This window comes from Adelges cooleyi, unplaced genomic scaffold, assembly GCF_023614345.1.
Source record: "Adelges cooleyi isolate 19-005CV unplaced genomic scaffold, UGA_ACOO_1.1 ACOO_flye_CR_arks_rails_tigmint_CR_PRNA_38, whole genome shotgun sequence".
Lineage (NCBI taxonomy): Eukaryota > Metazoa > Arthropoda > Insecta > Hemiptera > Adelgidae > Adelges > Adelges cooleyi.
In genome coordinates, this window is record NW_026096056.1 from 1,006,635 (window position 1) to 1,029,298 (window position 22,664).

Sequence of the window (22,664 nt, forward strand, 5' to 3'; positions counted from 1 at the left end):
AACACAATATTAGCGCTATCCCACAGGACCTTTGCCCATACAGTTAAAATAAAAAATATTTAAATATATAGAGCTGTAACGCGGTATTATTATAATGTCTTGTACAGTGTGTTGTACTTTGTGTTGTGAAAAGCGACCGACAGTGTGACCACTTTTAAATATACCGTTGTTGACACTGCACGGTATCGCTCTTATCAATAATTATAATTAAGAAGGGGAGATAAATTAAAATTTCATATCGCGATAAAATCCGAACAGTACTGACGAGTGGAATCGTGTTTTGTATCGCACGGTTGCAGTAGTAAAACTATTTTTAAAATATAGGGAAATGTAATTTCGTTCTATTGGTCGCACTGCAGCTCGCATTTTCGAAACGGCCAAACAAAAATTATGCATCTGGTTTTTCATCGCCACAACAGAATTACAAGCCAGACACGTTTTAATTTAGAAGCTACATTAACTCAACTTGACCTTTCTTTAAAATGCTGTTGTTTTTACATAGTTACCTCTAATCAAACCTAAACCAGCCTGCTTCCATTTGGGGACAATCAACTCGCGAGCAGTCTTCAAATAATATATATATATATATGTTTTTGTTTAATAGTTTAACAGTTATTTATGTTACTTAAGTTACATAATATTATATTGGAGAGAAACGCAAGACACTTCGTGGAAAATAATTAAAATTTTAATGGTTTTTTTATTTTTGAAAGCATTTTTATTTTCGTTATTATATAATAATATCATTGATGATATTGAATTACCTTAGTTAACTTTATAAATAGCAGAAGAATAATGAAATTTGCTGGACAATTTGACTGGTAGATAATCAATTTTAAATAACAATTACTTTTATAGTTATTAAAGTTTAGGACTGAAGGGAGGGTGGAGTGAAGTATGATTTTTATCTGTGCACATTACTCGAGCGCACTTCACCTTTGACAATTATTCTTATAATTATTTTTATAGGAAATACTATTCTTATTTTAAATGCATATTATACCATTCAAGTCGATAGCACTCTGGAAAATTGGAAGACAATTAAAACTTATAAAAATAGAAATAATAATTAGTGTCTTACGTTAAATAAATCACTCGGTATTGTATACATTTTTAGAGATTTTAAAACATTTTTAACTGAAATCAAAATGTTTAAAGACTTGTGCTATTTGGCAATCACAACACATTTACTTGTTCCTATTTAGATTAGGGGTTAGGTTAGGCTAGTCGATTTAACTCTAATTTAAATTGCACTAAAGCAATGTAGGTATCGCATTTTTAGCTAAATTGATTAGGTTTGTCTGAGTTTAAGTTCGATTTTGTATTATCCAAACGTTTGCCTGAAGTTATTTTGATAGTTTTCAAATTAACACAGAACTGCGCCACTGTACCGTTGTGGTACGTTTGGAATCCGAGTGAAAAAACGATTGACATTATATTTTTATATTTTGTGTTCATTTGCCAAAAAGGATCACCTTGGTCGTAACAAAAAAAAAAAACAATCCAACCGTATTATATATTATTATAATATAGTAAGTGATACACTCCGGGCCGTATAGGTATGTGTGTATATAATATATTATTATTATTTTTATAATGACAACAATTCCGACAAAGGATGACGAAATTATCACACACGTTATTATTCAATTGGATAATTCCACCTATATGTACATACATTACACCTGTAACGCGATACTTGTCCTATATATATATATATATATATATATATATATATATATTTTACTATTTGAAAATCGACAATGTCTGTGGTTGTTGGTGCAGCACACAAATAAATAGGGCACGGACGATTATTTTTATCTAAATAGGACAAATACTTTAGTATTGGTTTCGATTTGATTGAGATTTATTTAATTTTTTTCAAATTAAACTGTTCATCATGTTATTGCAACTTCTTAACGAACACAATACAATAGGTATTCAGTTCAAAATTATTACTTTTAATTACAGCATTAGTCAATTCAATAGTGATATTTTTTCAAATCATAACAATTAGGTTAATCTCATAAAGCTAAATATTGTTTTATTTTGTAATATTCACACACTTTCTCATTTTAACAAAATTGATTAATTTGTTATGAGAAATAATTTTGATCAGGTTATTACCGGGTGATTATGAACAAAATGACATAAATGGAATAAGGAGGGGAAGGAGAGAGTATATGTTTTAAATCCAATCAAGTATGATTCGGTCGTATCGTTTTCTAAGCTTATACATTTTAGTCTACTAGAAACCAGCCTTTGGAAAAAATGCTAGCCAAGTCAGGGTGAGCATATAGACTTTTTTGATTTTTGTAAAGTTATAAGAATTTATTGGGGAAAAAAATGTGTTTACATTATAGCATACAACTATAAAGCTCTGCAATGAATGAAGTATACCGGATAAAGTTCTGAGACTTTCCGCAGCACATGTCTACGTGCCAAGGTTAGACCTAAACCAGATCCTGAATAACAAAATACAATTTTTAACCTTAGCTTCGATATTCTATCAGCTTAAGGTACAATTGAAAATTAGCAAGTCTACACGGTGTAACGCGTGGATTTTTGTTTTAAATTCAAAATCTTACACCACAATCCGATCAACCTGTATGTTATCTTATGCCTATCTTCTCAATATTAAAGGTAACTATTAAACTATTATTTCTATTACCTACCTTACTCGCAGGTTTTTGTTAAAAATCAAGAAAGTAAAAATCCAATTGCCATTTTCGCCCATTACAAAACTATTATGCAACCGACCCATTTCGTCCTTTCCGGTAGATTTACTATTTACGGTCGTTTCATTCGTCCGTACGGTACATACATGCTTATGACATATATATATTAATAATATATTTATACATACAACTGTGTATTTAAAAAACGCGTCGGCGATAGTTGAAGGTCTTCGGATAAAACCTAAAACAACGGGTGAAAAAATCGATGTGCTAAGCCCGAGCAAGTATTGTTTTTTTTTTCTTCTTTTTTTTTTAATAATCCAATAAACAGTTTTTTTTTTTTGTTGACGATATGATCGACGCCGTGTGTAGTGATGTATCTAGTCCGTCGCAGTTCTCGTCATGGACAACAGCCGTTCGGCTGGCAAAGAAAAATCCGTAAGTAGAAATCAGAATAGTTTATTAGGTACACAGTTTCTAGAAGATGAGACGAGAATCTTCTCTCCGTCTGTCTTTTTTTTTTTTGGAATCTTGTAGTTTAGCGCCTTGAAATCCTGAAATCCGAGTTTAAAGTCCTGTTATTTTGCTTTGAGGCCGACAAAACAACTGACAATATATTATTATGTCGACCGTTGTCGTTTAACCCAGTAGCTCCAACGCCCATTTTTGAAAACGACTCATCCCATAAACCACGACTTCCATTCAGAGTGTTGGCCGTCCTAGTCGAGTAGGTTGATACCTGTAATGCTACTGACAATTGAATTTACAATAGCTGCTCCTCCTGAAAACGAGTCTGTGATGGGCACTAGGTTTCACCGCAAGCACCAAGCTGTATACTAGGTTCCAGTATGCATATTTATGTTTTTTTTTTTTTAAATATAATACAAATTAGCCATTAGGTATTATTATTATTGTGTGTTAAAGGAGAAAACTCGGTTGCTAAAAAAAAAAAAATATTAGAAACCCAACGGCGGTGCTGAGCCCCGTGAAATCGTGCGTTAATCGAAAGTACAGTAATAATTATTAGTGACTGCTTTAATAGTACAATAGAACCGACTTCATAATATTATATTATATGATAATAACAACAACAACGATCGGTGGTGGCCGATCGATTCGGACCGGACGAATAAAATCAAATGGTAAACATAATAATAATAATAATATTAAAACCAAGTCATAAATCATTTTAATACACATTAAATTAACGATCATCGTACCCATAGGTAGTTAATTTCATTGCAGCACCGGCGATTATGTCGGCCTAACCTGCTGCTGCAGTATACCTCTAATTACTGGTGTAATACTTACTGGGCGGCGCACATAAACAACTTCAAAGTCAATGTATTACAATAATAATAGCGTATAATCCGGCAATAACATTATAAACGTTAAATCAATATGTCGGTGCATCCGACTAGCCGGGCCGGGAAGTGGCTATTAAAATATATTAATCACTCTCTCACCGTAATGATAGACATTAAAACATTCAAGATGTCACAAGCCTGTCTGTGGTCGATTAGCCCCGGCCGTCGGCTATAAATTCGGCATAAGGGACTTGATAAATACAACCGCACAAGTAACTAAACTTCTTCCAACCAGTCTAACTAATGTGACACCTAGTGTGACGAAGGGTTTTTTTGAAGGAGGCGGATAACATATTGTTATGTACTCAGAGCAATTGAAGAATGTAGTTGGATGATGTAAATGCGGTCAAGGAAAGTCCACATTGAATGAAAGAAAGGACAATTCAATAGAATCGTGGAAGTGGCTGATATTATGAGAGAGCCGAGATAAGAACCAACGCGAAAGAGACATTTTGAGAAATGGCCAATAGCTGCGAAAAAATGATAATGAATGAAAAGGGAGGAAGATCTATGATGTAGAGGCTTAGAGAAAGACCAAAGTGGATGGAGTCAATGAAGAATTTTTGAAGAAATAGGATTTGGTTGGCCGAAGGTGTGTCGCACGATTGAGAGACTTGTAATCATAAGCAGAGGCGTGTCGAACCTTGTCAAAATAGAAACTTTGGCAATGCTAGTGCGACTTCTCTGATTTTGGAAGAGAAGGATTGGGATTTAAAAAAATATTTTATCCGTTAGATTACAGTAAAAATGAAAGTAGGTACACTAAACTATTTGGGATGTCAATAACAGCAGCCATAACTATAATCTAATATGGTATTTGGTTATTTATATTATAAATCTCTATCGGTGCTATAGGTAAAGAGTCAATGAAAGTGAGATAGAGGGTTGAAACAGAAGATAGACTGATATAGATAAAGGAATTAGGATGTAACTTGTTATTTAGTCAACTTACTTTAGCAAAAGTTGGAACGACATTTTATCCAACGATTAAATCACAACCGTTTGCATGTTTGTTCTTTTTTGTTTTACTATAGCTGCCTACACGCGATGGTTGTTATCAAAGAGCGGATTTATTGGTTTTGAAAAGTTCTCAAGTTGGTCACACTGTTTTATTTGAATTTGCGCGGGGAATCAGATATATAATAAACTAGATCGTTAACTTAGTGATAAGTCCATTCATGTGGGATTTATGTGTGTATAAAATAATATGTATGTATCTGTGTGATTTTGTGCCATCGACTTAATATTTTAACTGTCATAAACAGTGATAGCAGCTGTTATAAACATGCGATGAGGTTCTTATTGCCACAAAGATGGCAGCAACGATATAGAAGAAAGAACTTACAAATCCGCTCTCGAGTTAGTTATTATTATTATTATTATTATTATTTTCCCTCTTCCAATGTGTGTGTGTGTGTGTGTACAACGAGTTTGTTACCAGATTTTGGCCTGAATTCCATTTTGGATCCGGCGACCATTGCCAACGGCCGTCATACACGTCTTTTGGTGCACACAATATGACATTGACTGTCTTCCCGCGGGATCATCTACACACGTCTGGAACTGTCAAAGCTGTCCCGGCCACTCCGGGGTCGTTAATAACGGCAACACGATTGTTTGTGTCGTGTTTATCTATCGTTTCGTTTCTTTTTAATTTAATAATCTCCAAGTTATTTTCGGCGCGCATCCGCCATTGAAATTGAAATCAAACATGACCGTTACACGCGGCACGCTATGACGGTTTTATAACGCGAGGCATGTTTGTTTTCAAAATAAATTTTAAAAAATGGCCAGTAACCAAATTTCACATTGACATTGGTTGCTTCTGTTTCGCTAAAAGCAATCTAATCGTCCGCGAGTGGTCGTACAAAAAAGCTCGCAAGACGCACTGATTAAAAAAAAACGCACAAAAAATTAATTGCCAAAAAAAAAAAATTGATAATCTAACGGAGAAACCGATTGAAATAAAAGTTTTTTAGAAAAAAAACACACACGACGTTTGTATAAAAAAAAACATATTGAAGATTCTTTCGTGCACCACAATCTATTTTTATTTAATTTTTTGTAATTAAAATAATATTGGATTGAAATCTCACAAATCAAACTTATGTATCAAATGTCATTCAGTCTGGCTATTTTTTTAGCAAGTCTACCTAATTAAAAACATTTACTTGTTTTTTGGGGGCTTTCACTCTTTTAGTCTCCTTGGTAACTTTCTAAATAAATATAAAATCCGTATTATCTAGCATAAATCAGCATTAATTATTGTTATCATAACGCTTGGTTTATACAAATTATACTTCTAATTAATTAATTCAACCCCGTCAACGATATTTTTATCCGCATGTGAAAAATATGTATATAAATTATTCATTGGGCGATTAATACTCGTGATAAAATCTGATTTTTCAATGTTTCAATGAAAACATAACGTGAAATCATGCTAATAAATTCTTTTCAATTAGTTACCATCGTTGAATGACGGTTCGTTTGGTTGAATTTGGTTACAATTAGATTTCAAAACGTCTGTGTTTATCTTATCCTAATCTTGTATTTTGTTATTATATTTTTGAGTCTGTGAAAATTATGTGATTTACATAATTCCAGTATACAGTATAGAATATTATACTTAAACGTATTGTATTAGTTCAATATGTAAAATTTAATTGAAAAAAGCAAATTTGACTCCCAATAGCGTCCTGTAGTGCCATAGCTGTATTTATTTACAAAAACCTATCCAAATTTAAAAAAGTTGTTATTAAAAGTTTACCGTTCATAAGTAACCGTTGAAAAATTAATTTTTTTATTCCAAAATAAAAAGTAACTCAGGACTGAAAGGGTCGAGTGGACTTTTATTCCAAAAACGACTGTTTCAAAAACACTTCGGTTAAAACGTTTTTTTTTAAACTTAACTTACTGACTTGCTTACACCATTCACTTGGACCGTACTTGTCTTAGGATAACGTCGACTTGGACGAAGTTTTGCCCATCGTCGGAGAGTTTGGCCGGTACCAAAAGTTGCTGTTGTGGTTCGTGTGTCTGCCGGCATGCATCCCTTGTGGTTTCGGTGCGTTCAATCAGCTGTTCATGTCCGACGTGCCTCCCCACTGGTGCAGGGTGCCGGAATTGTCCAATTTCACTGCAGAACAGAGAAGGTCGATTTACCAACAGGTTGGTGGTACCTAATAATAATAATAATAATAGGTACATCACAGTGTTAAACAGCTACTTAATCAAGTCTGAGCCAGAAAATTTAACGAGAAAGGGCTATTATATGTTTACCTACACTGTGCATGTCTAAACGTACAGTTTTGAGGTTTAACACGGTACTTACCACAAGCTATAACTAGTTCACTAACAAAACTTAAAACATGATAATATATTATGTTTCCACCACCCTCTTTGTTCAGTCAAAAGGTGCCATAAGGAGAAGACATTCGATATCAATTTAATTAAATCAGCAATACTGGAAGCTTATAAATACTAAATAGCAAGTCACTTGCCAATAAACAATACTAATGTAAAGTTGTCTCTCTTTCCAAAAAAAATAAATCAAATATTTTTAAATTAAACTTTTATCGGTTATCACTCTTCAGTATTTACATACCTAATTTACAAAATGGCCACCATCGTGAACATGTTGCCAATTTTTAGTTACTCTAATTATATTCATCAAGTCCGCAAAAAAAAAGGAGTTGTTCAAGTCAACTCTAAATCAACTCCGGCTTAATAAAATCCGTATTCAGTTAATTATGCAATGTTGACAAATTGTTTTTTGTCGATTAATGAAAATGTTGATAATGTAATCATCAAATTAAGTCATATAATGATGACATGGCGTTCGGGTTGAACATAATGCCAACCTAACATAATTAACTGAATATGGATTTTAGAGTGGATTAAGAGTTGACTTGAGCAATTCCTTGTTTTTGCGGACTTATTGAATTTAACTAAGTAACTAAAAATTGAAGTGTCCTATCCTATCCCGGTAGGCCTATCCTTATGGTACATAATATACTTAAACAGTTATTTAAAACATAGAGTTATATTATAAAGAGATGAACTAACGTGTATTGTGTGCGATAGTGAAGTAAACAAAATGACTAAAACCAGTGTGGCTACACAAAAGAAAAAAAAAGTCTTAATTGTTGAGCGGTTGGTACTGTTTATGATGAAATATGTATTCACTCCTTATCTTAAAATATTATCGTTTTTCCAAGATTGATACTGTTATCATTGATTTGTTATCAACAAGATTATCGAACGATATTTTTTATTTTATTTTACCCAAACAGACTGACTTATGTCGTTTAATCAACTGTGATAATAATTAATAAATAATATTATATTGTTCTAGAACGGAAGCGTATTAAGAAAATAACTTTCTTTTCGGACGCTCGTCGAAAACCATAAACCGATGTGTTTTGTAGGTTTTGCCATTGGAAAAGACTGACATAATAATAATAATATAATATAATTAGCGTTATTATTATTAAATACAGTGTCTCGTGCACAGCTTGAGTCCGACTGTAAGTTTCTCATTTTGATCTGGCCAAATAACAAACAATAAATACTATAACTAGATATTGCCCATTGTCTCCGGATGATAATAATAGTAATAATAATAATTCTCTTTTTGCGTCACCATTGTGCCGGCACTTGTTGTTGACAGATCTGCGTGATAAATCGTTGTCGTGTGTCGTATATTGGTATTGGTCAATGAATTATTATAAATATTATATTATATACTATTTCATTATCATATTATATTATACATGCAACTGCATTACACAAAGTAATATTATTGTATCGACACGGATTTTTCAACAACCGAGTATTGCTATTGAGATGATTGGTAGTCAGTTTTAATTAGGCAATATTTAAAAACCAAGCGGTCTTAGTAAATTTCCACCGTGTCAGTTTATTATTATCAGATTAATTGAGGCGCTCAGATGCCAAACCGATTAACTCTCCATTTTGTTTTTAAATTGCGAATAATAGCATGGTTGGATTAAAAAAATGTATAATTTTCAGTGGCCAAGACAAATAATTCCATAGTGGAATTTTTCACCACTAGAGTGCGCTAAGTACATTGGCAATTGTACTTACACGCATTGTTTCGAATAACTTTAACTGCCTGTCCTGGAAAACGTTCATTTTATGGAATTAATCGTTTTGGCAACTGAGCGCCTCAATTGTCAAGTAGATTTATATGAAACCGATTTGCCCTTTTCCAGAGCAACGCGACTCAAGTGAAGAACGGATGCATGAGGTACGCTGTTAATTGGACGGACCTCCTTAAGGATTCGGACCGTGTCGGCGATGACTTGCAAATGCTGGTGAACCAGAGTTGGCCCATTGAAAAATGCCTCGACGGTTGGGAGTACGATACCAGCGTGGTGCAGTCTTCCATCGTTATCGACGTGAGGACTAATCTTTGTTAATTGTTATTATTGAACATTTGGACGTGAACGGGCTATGGTTTGTGACCCAATGGGGAGCTGGGAAAGGGGAGGAGGAGATGGGATAATTCCTGGATAACCTCGACAAGAGAATCGGTTGATCATAAGACACTATATTGTCCATTGTCTCTCCTTCGAGGGAAAGGTCGAACCGGGTTTGAATCCGACCTGACCTGGCCATTACAAATGCAGAGTCTAGACCAGCCAAATTAATAGAATAAGCTTACTTACAAACCAATTGTTTTTGGAGTATAAGATGGCAATTGGCGTAAAGGAGATGTGCGCTAAAACACATTGTGATGAAAGGCTAAAGAGTTGAACGGGGTTATCGCGGAAAATCAATTTGGATTTATGACAGAAAGATCTACAATGGATGCCAAACGTATGTCATGTTTATGGCTCAGATAATTAAAATGGTCAGGTTCAATGTAGTATTGATCGTATTATTATTATTACTAAATGAATACGCTAAAAATGACTGGGAAAACGCCGTTTCGACCACACGATTTGCTTACTTATTTAATTAACCTAACCTATTTGTTTTTTTTAATAAGCTATTTTGGATTGCCGCAATATAAAATTTTGTATTTGAACAAATAGAATACAAATAAATATTATCACTTATTCCATTCAAAATTAAAGACTTTGGAGCAAAAATTGGGTTTTTGGAGGAGATATTGCAGAAAAGTAGCTGGAGACAAAAACTGGCCATTACAAATGCAGCCAAATTAATCAAATATGTTTACTTACAAGACAACTGTTCGGTAATGAGGAGGGTTTAGAACAAGAGTGGCAGAGTTAGTTTAGGAATGTTGAGAGGACAGAGGAGAAATTGTAAAACAGACAAGAGAGTATAGATTGGGATTTATATAGGTAGACTTTGACCGAAGAAGATGTGAACAGCAGAATGACATCGAGCGAAGAAATGTGAAAGGGATAAGATTTCGTTGGCCGATACTATTTATATGGGATTAGGCAATAGATAGAAGAAGAAAATGTATTTTTGAACAATTTTTGTTGGTCTTAGAATGATTGTATTTTGTGACTTTTAACAAACCATGTATTTAATTGCCCCTTCTTGGATAAATATTCTATCTTGAAATTATTAATTGATCAATACTGTGTCTGTGTGTATATTTAAAAAATATTATAAAAATTAATTATTTTTACATATGAGTAAACGAAAAAAAAAAACTCATAATATGGAAAAATGAAATGTAATGGAAATTCTAAACAACACTCCTTAACTTCTCGGCCAACACGGAAGTTATGTGTGGTGAACGATAAATTATTATTAGTCGATAGGCGTGTTGCGTTCTCTCATCCGGGAATTGTTGTATTATTATATTGTTATCGAACATTTACATTTACATACACCTAATGATATTATACAGCGGCAGTCTTGGGCATCAACGCCTATTATAAACTAAACATAAAGCTAGCAACACAATCACACCAGGCTGGTTCGGTACATTAAGTAAAACATTTTGGCGGACACGTGGAGAGATAGGAGTAGATATTCTTGTGGAATATCTACTAATTACTACAAGCTTGTGGCTTGTAGTAATTAAAACAAAATAACCATCAAACCAGCTGTTTATAAGTCAAGTATAGCTTAGCCGCAAATACCGATGAAAAATATTGGTATTCATGCCTAATCATCACTGTACATTTTTTTAAAAAAAATTGCCATAACAAAATAATATATTATTTTGTATAAAAACAAAACGATTATTTTAACAAACAGTAAAGTTGACTACTTATGAAATAAGAATAACAAAAATAAATAGAATACAATTGACAACATGACGCTGGTTATCAATTAACACCCTGTATATTGGTGAAGTCGACTGTACACATTTCAAAAATGTCCTGCTGTGTATTATTAGTGTCCTACTGCTTTGGAAAATAAAACCTGCACAACATTATAGGGTCATTCCACGTGAAATCACCTAATGGGTGTGCGACTGTACTTAAAAAATGTTTGAAATTTTTATCATACATTCTTTATAGGTCTTTAATAACAAAAAAATTAAAAAAACATTACCTAGGTAGGTCAATTTTTAAAAAAAATTATCCAAAAACACCTCATGTTCCTGACCCTGTAATTTAACCGCCGATAGTGGTATGAACATGAAACCTGCACAGTATAGTTAAAATTCGAATTAAATGTACTTTAACCAAGTTTTAAGAAAATATATTTTTTTTTTTTTAACCCTAGAAATTTTTTTTGAATTTTTGAATTTATCAAAAACTTTTTTTGGGGTCAAACAGTTAAAAATTAAAAACAAATATTTGGTTTTTATAAAATTTAAGTTATATTCTTATGATTCCTGTCATCTTTGAACCAATTAAGTTTTTTTTTGCCATTAATTTACGGCTTCAAACATGGGTATTTTGCTGAAAACTACCTACTCTAATGACCCACAACACGAAAATTTTCCAAATTCACTTATAATTACTTATAAGTGAGTAGAACATCTGGTAAAAGTTCATCGTCGCAGAATTAATGGTACACAATTGCGTATTTTGATCAGACGCCATACCTCAGAACCAGTCGAGTGGGATCAAGAATTCTATTTTAAATTTGTCCTGGGAAATTTTGAAAAGTGCACCTGAATATTCTATCTGCCTCTACCTCTAGCAATGTTAAAAGTCTGAAACATTTGGTCACAATAGCGTTCTCACCTAATAGCCCAAAACGTAGGGTTGCACGTGCACTTGAGCAATTTCTTAGCGCATTATTGTTATTATTATTATTGCTACATCAGCTGTTGTTTTGGCCAAAATGAAACCAGAACGGCATCAGAGCTCGGTCGGACAATCAATTGGATCGTCTAGCCGGCGTTATAATTACTATCGGTATCCACCTGAGGTTATAATAATAATAATATCGTTATTGTCGCATGTCTATACTATACTTACTTAGCATGTATATATCTATATATATATATATCGTCAATGAAAAGACGTTGATCGACTTTCTTGGATCCGAAACAGTCGAGCCGTTACGGTGACGATAATAAGGACAATTATTATTAATATTACATTTTACACAGGCCGCACTTGCACACACACCACACCCATATATACATGTATAAATGATTATTATATGCTCAACGCGGTTGTACGCATTCGAATTCCGGCCGGAACTAAGTTGTTGCGCAAAAAAAAAAAAAAATTAAATAATAATAATAAAAAAAAAAACAAAAAATGACTATAACAATCGGTTTCTTCCGCATAATTAACGATAATACAGCCGTTCACTTCAAGACGGCCGACCGGTTTGTAAAACGAGCAAAGCCTAAACTAAAAAAACCTTAGTGAAGGATCAGAAAAATACATATACTGTTTATGTAACAGCTTGTTTGAAAAAAGTAATTTAAACGATGCAAAACATAAACGTCTACATTTTATTATGTTACATCAGTCTATGTCACGTTAACCATTAATAATAATTATTAATTGTTATTATTTTAAATGTGATTTCAAACTTACATTTGCGAAAATATCCTTCGAACAGTAATTGTAGGTAATAATTAAGGTATTTTTTTTTTTAGACTGATGTTATTTATATTTTTGTATTGTTTATAAGTATTAAAAATTTTCTGGAATAAAGAAAACATTATGAATTGAAAATTCGACATGTACTATTGTCTTTGGTTTACTCAACGTTTGAACTACGGAAAAGGAATTGAAAATTTCATTAAAAAAATTATAAACATCCAAAAGTAACTGTAAACAAATGATAAAACCACTATTTTTTAAAAAATACAAATTTTTTTTAAAAAAAAATACATCAAAATTTTGTTTTTGGCGTATGTGTGTTTAAAGTATATGCAAACATTTCTCCTCAATTTCTAGATCAACCCCTAAAATACCATCTCAAAGGGTTAGTTTTCAGTATAATAAAATGGAATTCTACAAATAGTATTTGAATTTTCCCCAAAAATCGAACGCTTTGTAATTATTTCGAATAAATTTTTATGATTTTTCCTTACCTTTCAAAACTCAAACGAAAACGTTGTCAGGAAAATGTCCAGTTTTTTGATCCCTGAAAAGACGTGGCTGCTTTAGAATGTTACATAGAATTGTTTGGTAAAAGTAACAACGCACATCTGTCTCCGACTTATTCAAATACCGTCAGAACACATGTATAAATAATCTTGTAAGCTGTTGAATAAAAGCATTGATGCGAACAAGAACGAGAAGAAAACCACTATATCCTGAAATAAACCATGAGCCTCAAATGCAACAGTTGTGACCAATGTAAAACGACCAAACGCAATAGCATTAATATCCCTAATGTAATGTTAACCACCAACGGTGTTGTTAAATAATAATGAGTAAAATACCGTTGCAGTAATAATATAATAATAATAATAATATAATTACAATTAATGTATAACAACCGTATGTATAGAAACGATAAGGATGTAATTAAATTATTTTTAAAAGACAGCAAAGGTAAGGTGTTTTTTGGATAATTTTTAAGTAACTGAACAAATACTTAACATGGAAATTCTAAAACGTAACACAGCTAATAAAATATATTTGGCTAAGCCGAAGAATTTTGTTTTTTTTTTTTAATATCGTTTATTTTTTAATATAAAACATGTACTGACGTGTAATTTCTAAGAATAGCAAAAAAAAAAAAAAAATCGTACGTCTATTTCCAGAGAAACTAAATTAAGAAACGATTCACGATAGCGATAAACATATTTACATAATATATTTAAAACGAAAAAAAACTATTTAAACAGTAAATAAACTATTTTTAACGGGGGGAAAAAAAAAAATCATAAATTCAATTTTATATTCAATAAATTATATCACTGCTAACAGCTGACGTGTGGGAGAGCAATGCTGTTTGTACGGGTTTGTAACCCAAAAACGTTGATACTTGCTTTAAAAAAAAATTATTATAATGCGTTTTTATCGCCATGAAAATTGACGCAAAAAGACATGACTAGACTGAAAGAATGGCGTTTGTCTTGTGGGACAAGCCGTTAACAGATATGGAAGTAGGCGATTGGCAAGATCGGTGTTTGGATGCAAATCACATATATTCTAATAATGTCTTACAATATTATTTCAAAAGAATTTGGGAAGTTATTGGTGTATTTTTTTTTTTTTACAGTTTGATTTGGTCTGCGACAGGGACATTTACCCCACTTTCGGATTGGCCGCGCTGAACATTGGCGGGCCCATCGGAGTGTACTTTTTTGGAGTTCTAAACGACAGGCGAGTGAGATGATACAGCAAATACACACTGTACACTGGTCTCGTTTGGGCTTAACCAAAGGGATGCATTTGGTTTGGGTATGCCGTAAGAAGCGAAGACGGTTGAAAACGGGTGGGAGAGTTTTGGGGGTAGAAGACGGTTTTTTTTTTTTGGAAATACATTTTTTTTTTCATGCAGATGTCGTGCCTGTCTTACAGGTATGGACGGAGGAAATCATACTTCTTGTGTTTGGCCACTTTGATTACTGGCAGTCTTCTGACGGCCAGTGCGACCCATTTCTGGTGGTGGGCCGCTTCGAGGATGATCGTCGGTTTCACCATACCGGCTGTATATCAAATTCCGTTTATAATATGCAAGTATACTTAAATATTGTTTAGACTTACCCTTGTATAAAGGTCGATATCGATAACGATAAAGATGCATTTAAAGTATATCAGGAACAAACAAAACGGTGTACAAAAAAAAAGAAATCGTTCAAAGCCAACTATCCGACACGAATGAAATATATATAAATGTATATTTTCTGATTTTTAAGTGTTTTTTTTGTTATTAAAAACATATTTTTTTTTTTTATTGAATACTGCAAATTTTACGTTGCAGCGGTTATAAATAAAACCGAGAACTGGCTATGGTCACTGGATAAAAGTCTTAGGTGGGATAAGAGCTATAAAAAAAAACTTAAGCTATAACGTTTATTATATATATATATAGTTGTCGTATTTAGTTTACATAATATAATATCTTACACGTGTAATCCTTGGCGATAAAGTTTTTTTTATATTTATTAAACATACACATAAAAAAAATTGAGCCAACAACTGTTGAGAGTTGTGTGTAAGTATAATAATAATTTTTATATGCAATTATTATTAACGGCTCTTCAAAGTTTTGTTATTTTTAAAAAAGAACATTTTACGCTTTAATTATTTAAATGTTTGGTCACTATGAATATAGGTAGGCTGGGACCGAAAGAGTTAACTCTTCAACACCTAACCAACCTTTAACACCTAACCTCCAGATTTGTATTCCAAAAAAGGTCTGATTATAGCCTTGTATAACGCGAGCTTGTCGTTTAAGGATAGGACGAGAGTTGACTATTTTTCCTTTGGCTTTTAGATGGGTCCAAACTAGACCGAGACGGTTCACTTCATTTACGGTCGAGAGTGGGTGCGTTGCTTATGAATACAGCTGTTGGACAGTGAATTGGTCTCGAAGAAAACGTATTAAAGGGAGATTCAGATTCATGTGGTTCAGGAGCCTTTGAATGTAAGATACCTAAGATTTAGGGGTGTCACTGTCCTGGGGAATTCCAGCCAGTATTGGGTAAATCGTGCAAATTGTTTGCTCGGGCTACTAATGTTTTATGATTCTTGGCGGGACTTTACTTAACTTTGGAGGCCCAAATCCTTATCGAAGGCTCGAGCCACATCTTTTGAGTTAGGATTGACTATGAGGACAACACGGGTCATGCATAGCACTTGTTGTTCTGACCACTTGCTCCTCGGTTTCAGCTCTTGAACTGGTCGGCCCCAATTACAGGTCGTTCATCACGGTGATGACGTGCATGTTTTACACGCTGGGCTTGGTGCTGCTGTCGGGCATCACGTACTTTGTGCGCGACTGGACGTACCTGGCTCTGGTCACCTCGACGCCGTTCAGCCTGTACTTTATTTACTGGTGGCAAGTAAAGAGAGAGACAATGACCGGAAATCGCACGGCCGAGGCTCATCATTGACCATTTTGTTTCCCCGTGTGGCTATTGCAGGTTTCTACCGGAATCGCCCAGATGGCTTTTGGCCAAAGGCCGGCTGGAAGAAGCGCTGAAAATACTGGAGACCCTGGCCAGGGTCAACGGCACCGTGTTGCCGGACACGTTCAAGCAGAAACTCAAGGTCGGAAACGGCTAATGAAACCGCAAACGGTGAATAATAATTCTCTATTGTGTTTTGCACGCAGCAAAAGATGATGATGCAGAGGACGTTGAGCGAAGAGCGCCGTCTGAAAACGGGGCCCGGCGTGTTTGCCCTTTGCCGGACGCCTAACATGCGATTGAAAACGATTCTCATAACGTTCAATTGGTCTGTACCGCAGCTAGATGAATCACTAATTGCAGAAAGGGCTAAATCCCAATAAACTGTCCAGGGCCCGTTCTTTTCCGCACCTAACCGTTTTAGATTGTCACAATGCAGGACATGTCTGCAATTAGAGATTCGCAGTATTATATTTTGTTCGTTCGATTATATTATTACATACATTGTGCAGGTTTGCCAACGACATGGTGTACGTCGGGTTGAGCTATTACGGACCTTCGCTCGGCCAAAACCAATACCTGAGCTTTTTGTTATCTTCCATCGTGGAGGTGCCCAGCTACTTGGTCTGCTGGCTGCTCATGGACCGTTGGGGTCGCCGATGGCCTCTGTGTCTGGCCATGACGCTGAGCGGTCTCAGCTGCATCGTCACCGTTACTCTTCCTACAGGTACGAGTCGACACGATTTGAAGCAGTAGCTTAGGCACAATTTTCCTATGGGAAGTGGTATGCAGTGGTATGTAAATCTTGCCCTTATGGCTGGACCAAAAAGAGAGAATTATGATTTTTTTCTTCAAGAGGATTGAAAGCGGTCTGTTTTGATTGACGTTTTAGACTTAAAGGCCTGACATAATTAAGTAATCGATTTTTGATGTTTCAATTGAAATTGGGATTAAATTATATTTTAACTTCTCAAATTTTTAGTATACACTTGCTTGGCCTTTTTTTTAAGTAAACGAAGCAGTTATTCCAAAAAAGCCCAATGAGCTCAAATATTTTTTTTCTCCTTCTTCTACTTCAAGGCGTTTCGCAGGTCGTTTAGGCTCATTGCTGGTCTCTGTCCCTAGCCAGTTGTTCCCCGTTATCCGTTCTTAACCACTCTATCCTTCATCCATCTTTGTCCTCTTGGCCTTTTGTGCTCTCAAATATTTGTACAGAATTAAAATTCGATGGGTTTGAACAGCTATTTTTGCAATTTTCGACTCTCGCGATCATTTTGATTTTTTTTTTAAATTAGACAGATGAAAAGCTCGGCATTTTTACTATAAAATATTATGTCAAATTAAGAGTGGGGTTGGGACATAGGCCTGGATAGCCTGCGCTTAAGTACGGCCTTGAGTAGGTATAACACACACACAGTATACACGATCAGCGATAAGCTATGTATTTCTTTTTATAGGACTTTATAGAACCATCACAGCTAGATTGGCTTGGCTGCACGTTCTATTGCAGCCTAATACGATTAATCGTAAACTATGTATAAAGTTGGCAAATTTGAAAAATAAACATGACTAATAGAAAGCTTAGAATTATTATAGTCAAAAGGTTTTATATCTAAAATAAATTAAAAGCATTTTTTTTTCCACAAAACAAATGTTTACATTGTTATAAAGGACAAAGATTCGATATTTAAAATAACAGTAACACAGTTTTTTGGGCTAATGATTTACTTTTCAGCGTAACTTGGTTGTTTTGAAAAATAAAATCATTAAATCAAGTTGGAAAATAACGTCTAAAAATGTACAGGAAAAAACGTTGGTTGATTTAAAATTCGACCAAACCGAACACAAATTTAAGATAAAAAAAAATCCATTAAAGGCAACTCTCACATGTTATTTTCAAACATTTTTCCAACTTTTTTTTTTGTTTAAGTAAAATAGATTTTTTTTGGTAAATTAAATCAACAAAATCCGTTTACAGTTTGATTAAATAATGCAGCTTGTAATAAGATAAAATAAATAAAATTATTGAAACAAAAGTATCTACTTCCAATTGTTAATCAATTTAATGATGTCAGTTTTAATGCTATTTAAATTATTACTATCGTTTAATAGATGATTATAAAGTTTTGTACCTACTTGATAGACTCTTCATGAAAACCCTCCATAATAATATTATTATTATAAAACTATTTAAGTAGTGATGTGTAGTGAACAAGCGGTCAATTGCAGATGTGGCGTAACACAACTAGAGAGCGCGCAGTCTATCGTTATGTTGTTTTTATTTTATTATATTTTTTTTTTAAATTTGGTTTTAAGTTTTTTCACCTCGAATTACAATCTATAAAAATATTCAACTAATATACGTTTTCGCTTTGACCGTGTCAATATTATCTCACAATAAACCGAAGAAACGCCACTGCAACATACTAATAGTGTATTACAGTGGTTTTTTGATAGGTACATTTTGTTGGTTGTGTCGCATTTACCGTTTTGGTGAATGTGAACAAAATCCAAGTTTGAAGTTTGAATAATAACGTCCAACAAAATAAACTTAACTACTTTAAAACGGCAATAGCTTAGTGTCTTACCTACTTGCGTTGAATTGATCACCCTGTATGTGCGCACATTGTCTATGAAATATGAGTGATTTTTTTTCTCGGCCAACAATTTGTTCTAGATGCTGTTACAACAACGCTGATATTGTTTTTGTTTTCCAAGTTCACCATATCGGCTTCGTTTCTGATCATCTATCCTTTTGCCGGAGAACTTTACCCCACACAACTCAGGGGTGTCGGAATAGGAGCTTCTGCTTATATCGCCGGACTCGGACTGATCTTGATACCGTTCATCAATTACCTGGTGAGTGCAACACCTCCTCAGTGTTTTAGAATATTTGTTTACTAAATGGAAAATAAAATAAAATATTTATACAAACAAATCTAACCACATCCAAAACAATCCACTACCCCAAACGAATCAAGTTAAATACTTAGGTTCACGTTGTCTTGACAAACGCCCAACTTGGAAAGACCATATTACAGCAGGAAAAAAAAAACAATTAAACGCCAGACTACGTCCACTTCGTCCTCTTTTGCGTTCCAAACTGAATCTCTAAATCAAATTACTCATTTACCAAACTGTTTATCAAATAAGACCCAGCACTGTGATCTCCAAATCGTTTATGTAAACATGATCACTAAAAAACTTCATAATAAATTCAGCACTCGACCCATTCCCAACATAAACTACCTCTCTTCTAAATCATATCCCAGATGATAATCCACCAAGAAGGTTAAAAAAGAAACGGCGCAGAGACCTCCTTTGAATAAATCTTTCACTCTAAAATAAAGTAGGTAGCTCCATTGGGTGCCCTCCTACATCATATCATAGTGATGTGGACTTGTGATTAAATTTTAGACTATTTTGTGTACAATTTGCATCATAAACGTTGGTTTTCAAATGGTTCTTTTGTTTTGGTTAAAATCTTAACACACTGAGAACCGTTCTAAATTGGACAAGAGCCAAAATAGCATTTAAAGTACTCCGAGAGCTTTTCGGACGGAAAAAAATGTTTAACAGTTCGTTGACTATATTTATGATGGATTTTTTTTTAATTTTTATTTTCATTTTGTAACCGTTCCACCAAAGACGCACAACGCGATAAGTGTACACAACGTCTTATATTTCTTTGCCATTGATTCGCGTCGGTCAACTTCGGAATGTGTGCCAAAATAACAACTGGTGATTAACAAAATATCAATTAGACACAACAAATAATTCAGGTTAAATATAGGAGTTAATAAACACACACACACATATGTATAGAAGTGTGTTTACATATATATACATATAATATATGTTTCCAATCGACTTGAATGATTTGAAATAAAAAAAAAAACAATTGAAAAAAATGGAACAATCATGGCGTGAGGTCAAAAACCTAAGCGACTAAGGCCTAAACGCACAACTGTATAAACAAAATAGAAAAAAAAAATAAAAAATAAATCACTCAATCGAGTATTGTATAATACGTTAACGGTCAACCAGTAAAAACAACAAAATAACATTTCAATTTAAGTCTGTTTATGTTTTATTAGCTGTTGTTAATTATGAGACGGACAAGTATAATCGTTCGGTACAGACCCACTTTTTCAAATAGCAACCAAAATTATTTTAAACCAATAGAAATCGGTTAAGTTTCTATGTACACGGAGTGTGCTATGTAAAAAAAAATACTAATAATAATGAAATAAAAAATAAAATAACAATTTATCGTGTTCGGTTGAAGACAGTAAATATCAACAAAAATAAAATCCCTTTTTTTGGCACCTGTAAAAAATAATTAAAATGCCCTAACAGCCTAATGAATACTAATTAAAATAACATTTCTGAAATTTAAAATTCTACTTTTACCAAGATGATATTATGTATCTCACGAAGAAACTTATTTATGCCAGATTTTGATCCACCGTATACACAATTTCTCCGGAGAACTGTTGACACAGAAACATAACATATATTTCTATTTCAGTCCACCCTTGTAAAATATTATGTAACTAACTAATAGTGTGTATTAAATTTAACTATTATCGCCCCATTAGACATTTCTGCGGATAAAACTACTGTTTGTATATACATTTTTGGAAACGTATTTGATTTGGCAGAGAGAAACCAATATTTTCTATTCAAAGTGGCGTTGCCCACCGTTTGGGTTGCCAAAGCATATACTATTCAATGTACAAATACACAAGACAATTTTAAACAATAAATAAACGCCATTAACTGTGCAGGAAAACAAATACAAAATATATTCATTCGGTGTTTTCTATTTTTTTTTTTTTATATACATTGACAACGATTACAACACAATCTGTCTGGGACAATATTGTTTTCAATTGAATAATTATTGTTGTGTTTTGTTCTAACCGACAGGGCCGTGAGAACCTTGTGCTGCCACTGTTGATAATGGGCATACTGTCGGTGATTGGCGGCATAACCGGGCTAAGACTACCGGAAACGCTACACTACAAGCTGCCCCAAACCGTCGAAGAGGGCGAGGAATTCGGCAAGAACTGGACCATGGCCGACTGTATCAATTGCATACCCAAAAAGTGAGCCGTTCGCGCAAACTAGAGGAAGGGTGGGGGGGGGAGGCTAAAGAAGTTCAGACCAGGGGAAAAAAAACTCGGTAAGAAAAAGGAAAAAAGTGAACCCTGGTACATAGGACCGTGGAAATGTCTTAACTACACACAGTAAGAGGACCCCGGTACCTACTTGTCTTGTATCTAATCTTTCATCTCTTGTCTCCAATCTCTCCCCCCCCCCCGAGTCACAGGACATATCCACGGTGAATCCCCCAAACCTAATTACTCGGGGACTTGGCCACCTTGCCCGATTTGAACTTCCCTAGCCCTCCCCCCTCCCCACTGCCCAGTCGCGCCAATGTACACGACTCGACTGTGTCTAATTGTTGCATCTTGTCTTTTGGCGTGCATTTATTTTTTACACACAGACCCGCCGAGCACACCGATTCGTACGAAGACCTGACCGAAAACTTGGAAATGTCACAGACCGCCGAACCGTCCACCGGACTTGTGAGGAGCCGGTCCAAGTTTACCCGGCAACAGAGCACCATGGAAACGCCCCTGGACTCGGCCGGTGTGGTCAAAATGACTTGTTGGTATTGACCGCCACAACGAGGGACTGGAAAATATGCTTGTTTTTGTCCTACTGCAGTTGGTAGTTAAAGTCGGATAAAGTCTGTGTCAATAAACTACAAACACAATTGTTTATTCCGGAAACTTGATTTGTCTTCTAAAGTACTGAAAATCCCCTTTTAAAGCAAACGATTAGTTGCAATCGTGTAGAAAAAGCCCATAAGATATGATTTTTTCAAATCAAAGTAACATATTTACCTATATATGTTATTATATAGGTATATATATATTTTTAAGATTTTTTTTTAAATTAATTAATACTCGTTTGCGATGTAAGCACCAAGTTTTCTATTGCACTTAACTATTTTACTTTTTTAATTTATTATTATTATTATTTTTTTTTTAATTCAAAATAGCCAGTCAAATTAGTTAAGTGTAATAAAAATGAGTATAAATTAATTTTGAAAAAAAAAATCTCAAAAATATTCACTAGAACAAAAGTTGT

General features: G+C 34.1%; 1 protein-coding gene across 1 annotated transcript; it reads left to right on the plus strand.

Annotated features, from left to right (window-relative positions):
• Positions 1 to 3,062: 3,062 nt before the first annotated feature.
• LOC126841270 (carcinine transporter) lies at positions 3,063 to 22,573 on the plus strand. The gene is made up of 12 exons (XM_050577624.1): positions 3,063 to 3,116; positions 7,004 to 7,216; positions 9,283 to 9,468; positions 14,648 to 14,751; positions 14,950 to 15,104; positions 16,264 to 16,432; positions 16,518 to 16,644; positions 16,709 to 16,830; positions 17,015 to 17,229; positions 19,180 to 19,361; positions 21,435 to 21,613; positions 22,015 to 22,573. Exons 1-12 carry the CDS (start codon positions 3,081 to 3,083, stop codon positions 22,187 to 22,189), a joined length of 1,863 nt encoding a protein of 620 aa, XP_050433581.1. The 5' UTR covers positions 3,063 to 3,080; the 3' UTR covers positions 22,190 to 22,573.
• Positions 22,574 to 22,664: the final 91 nt, after the last annotated feature.

Bases quoted from the DNA above. Each gene is read 5' to 3' on its own strand.
- LOC126841270 (XM_050577624.1), top strand. From the start codon at position 3,081: ATGGACAACAGCCGTTCGGCTGGCAAAGAAAAATCC. The intron at 14,752-14,949 runs GCGAGTGAGATG...CCTGTCTTACAG, and splicing joins TTTGGAGTTCTAAACGACAG to GTATGGACGGAGGAAATCAT. The intron at 16,645-16,708 runs GTCGGAAACGGC...TTTTGCACGCAG, and splicing joins CGTTCAAGCAGAAACTCAAG to CAAAAGATGATGATGCAGAG.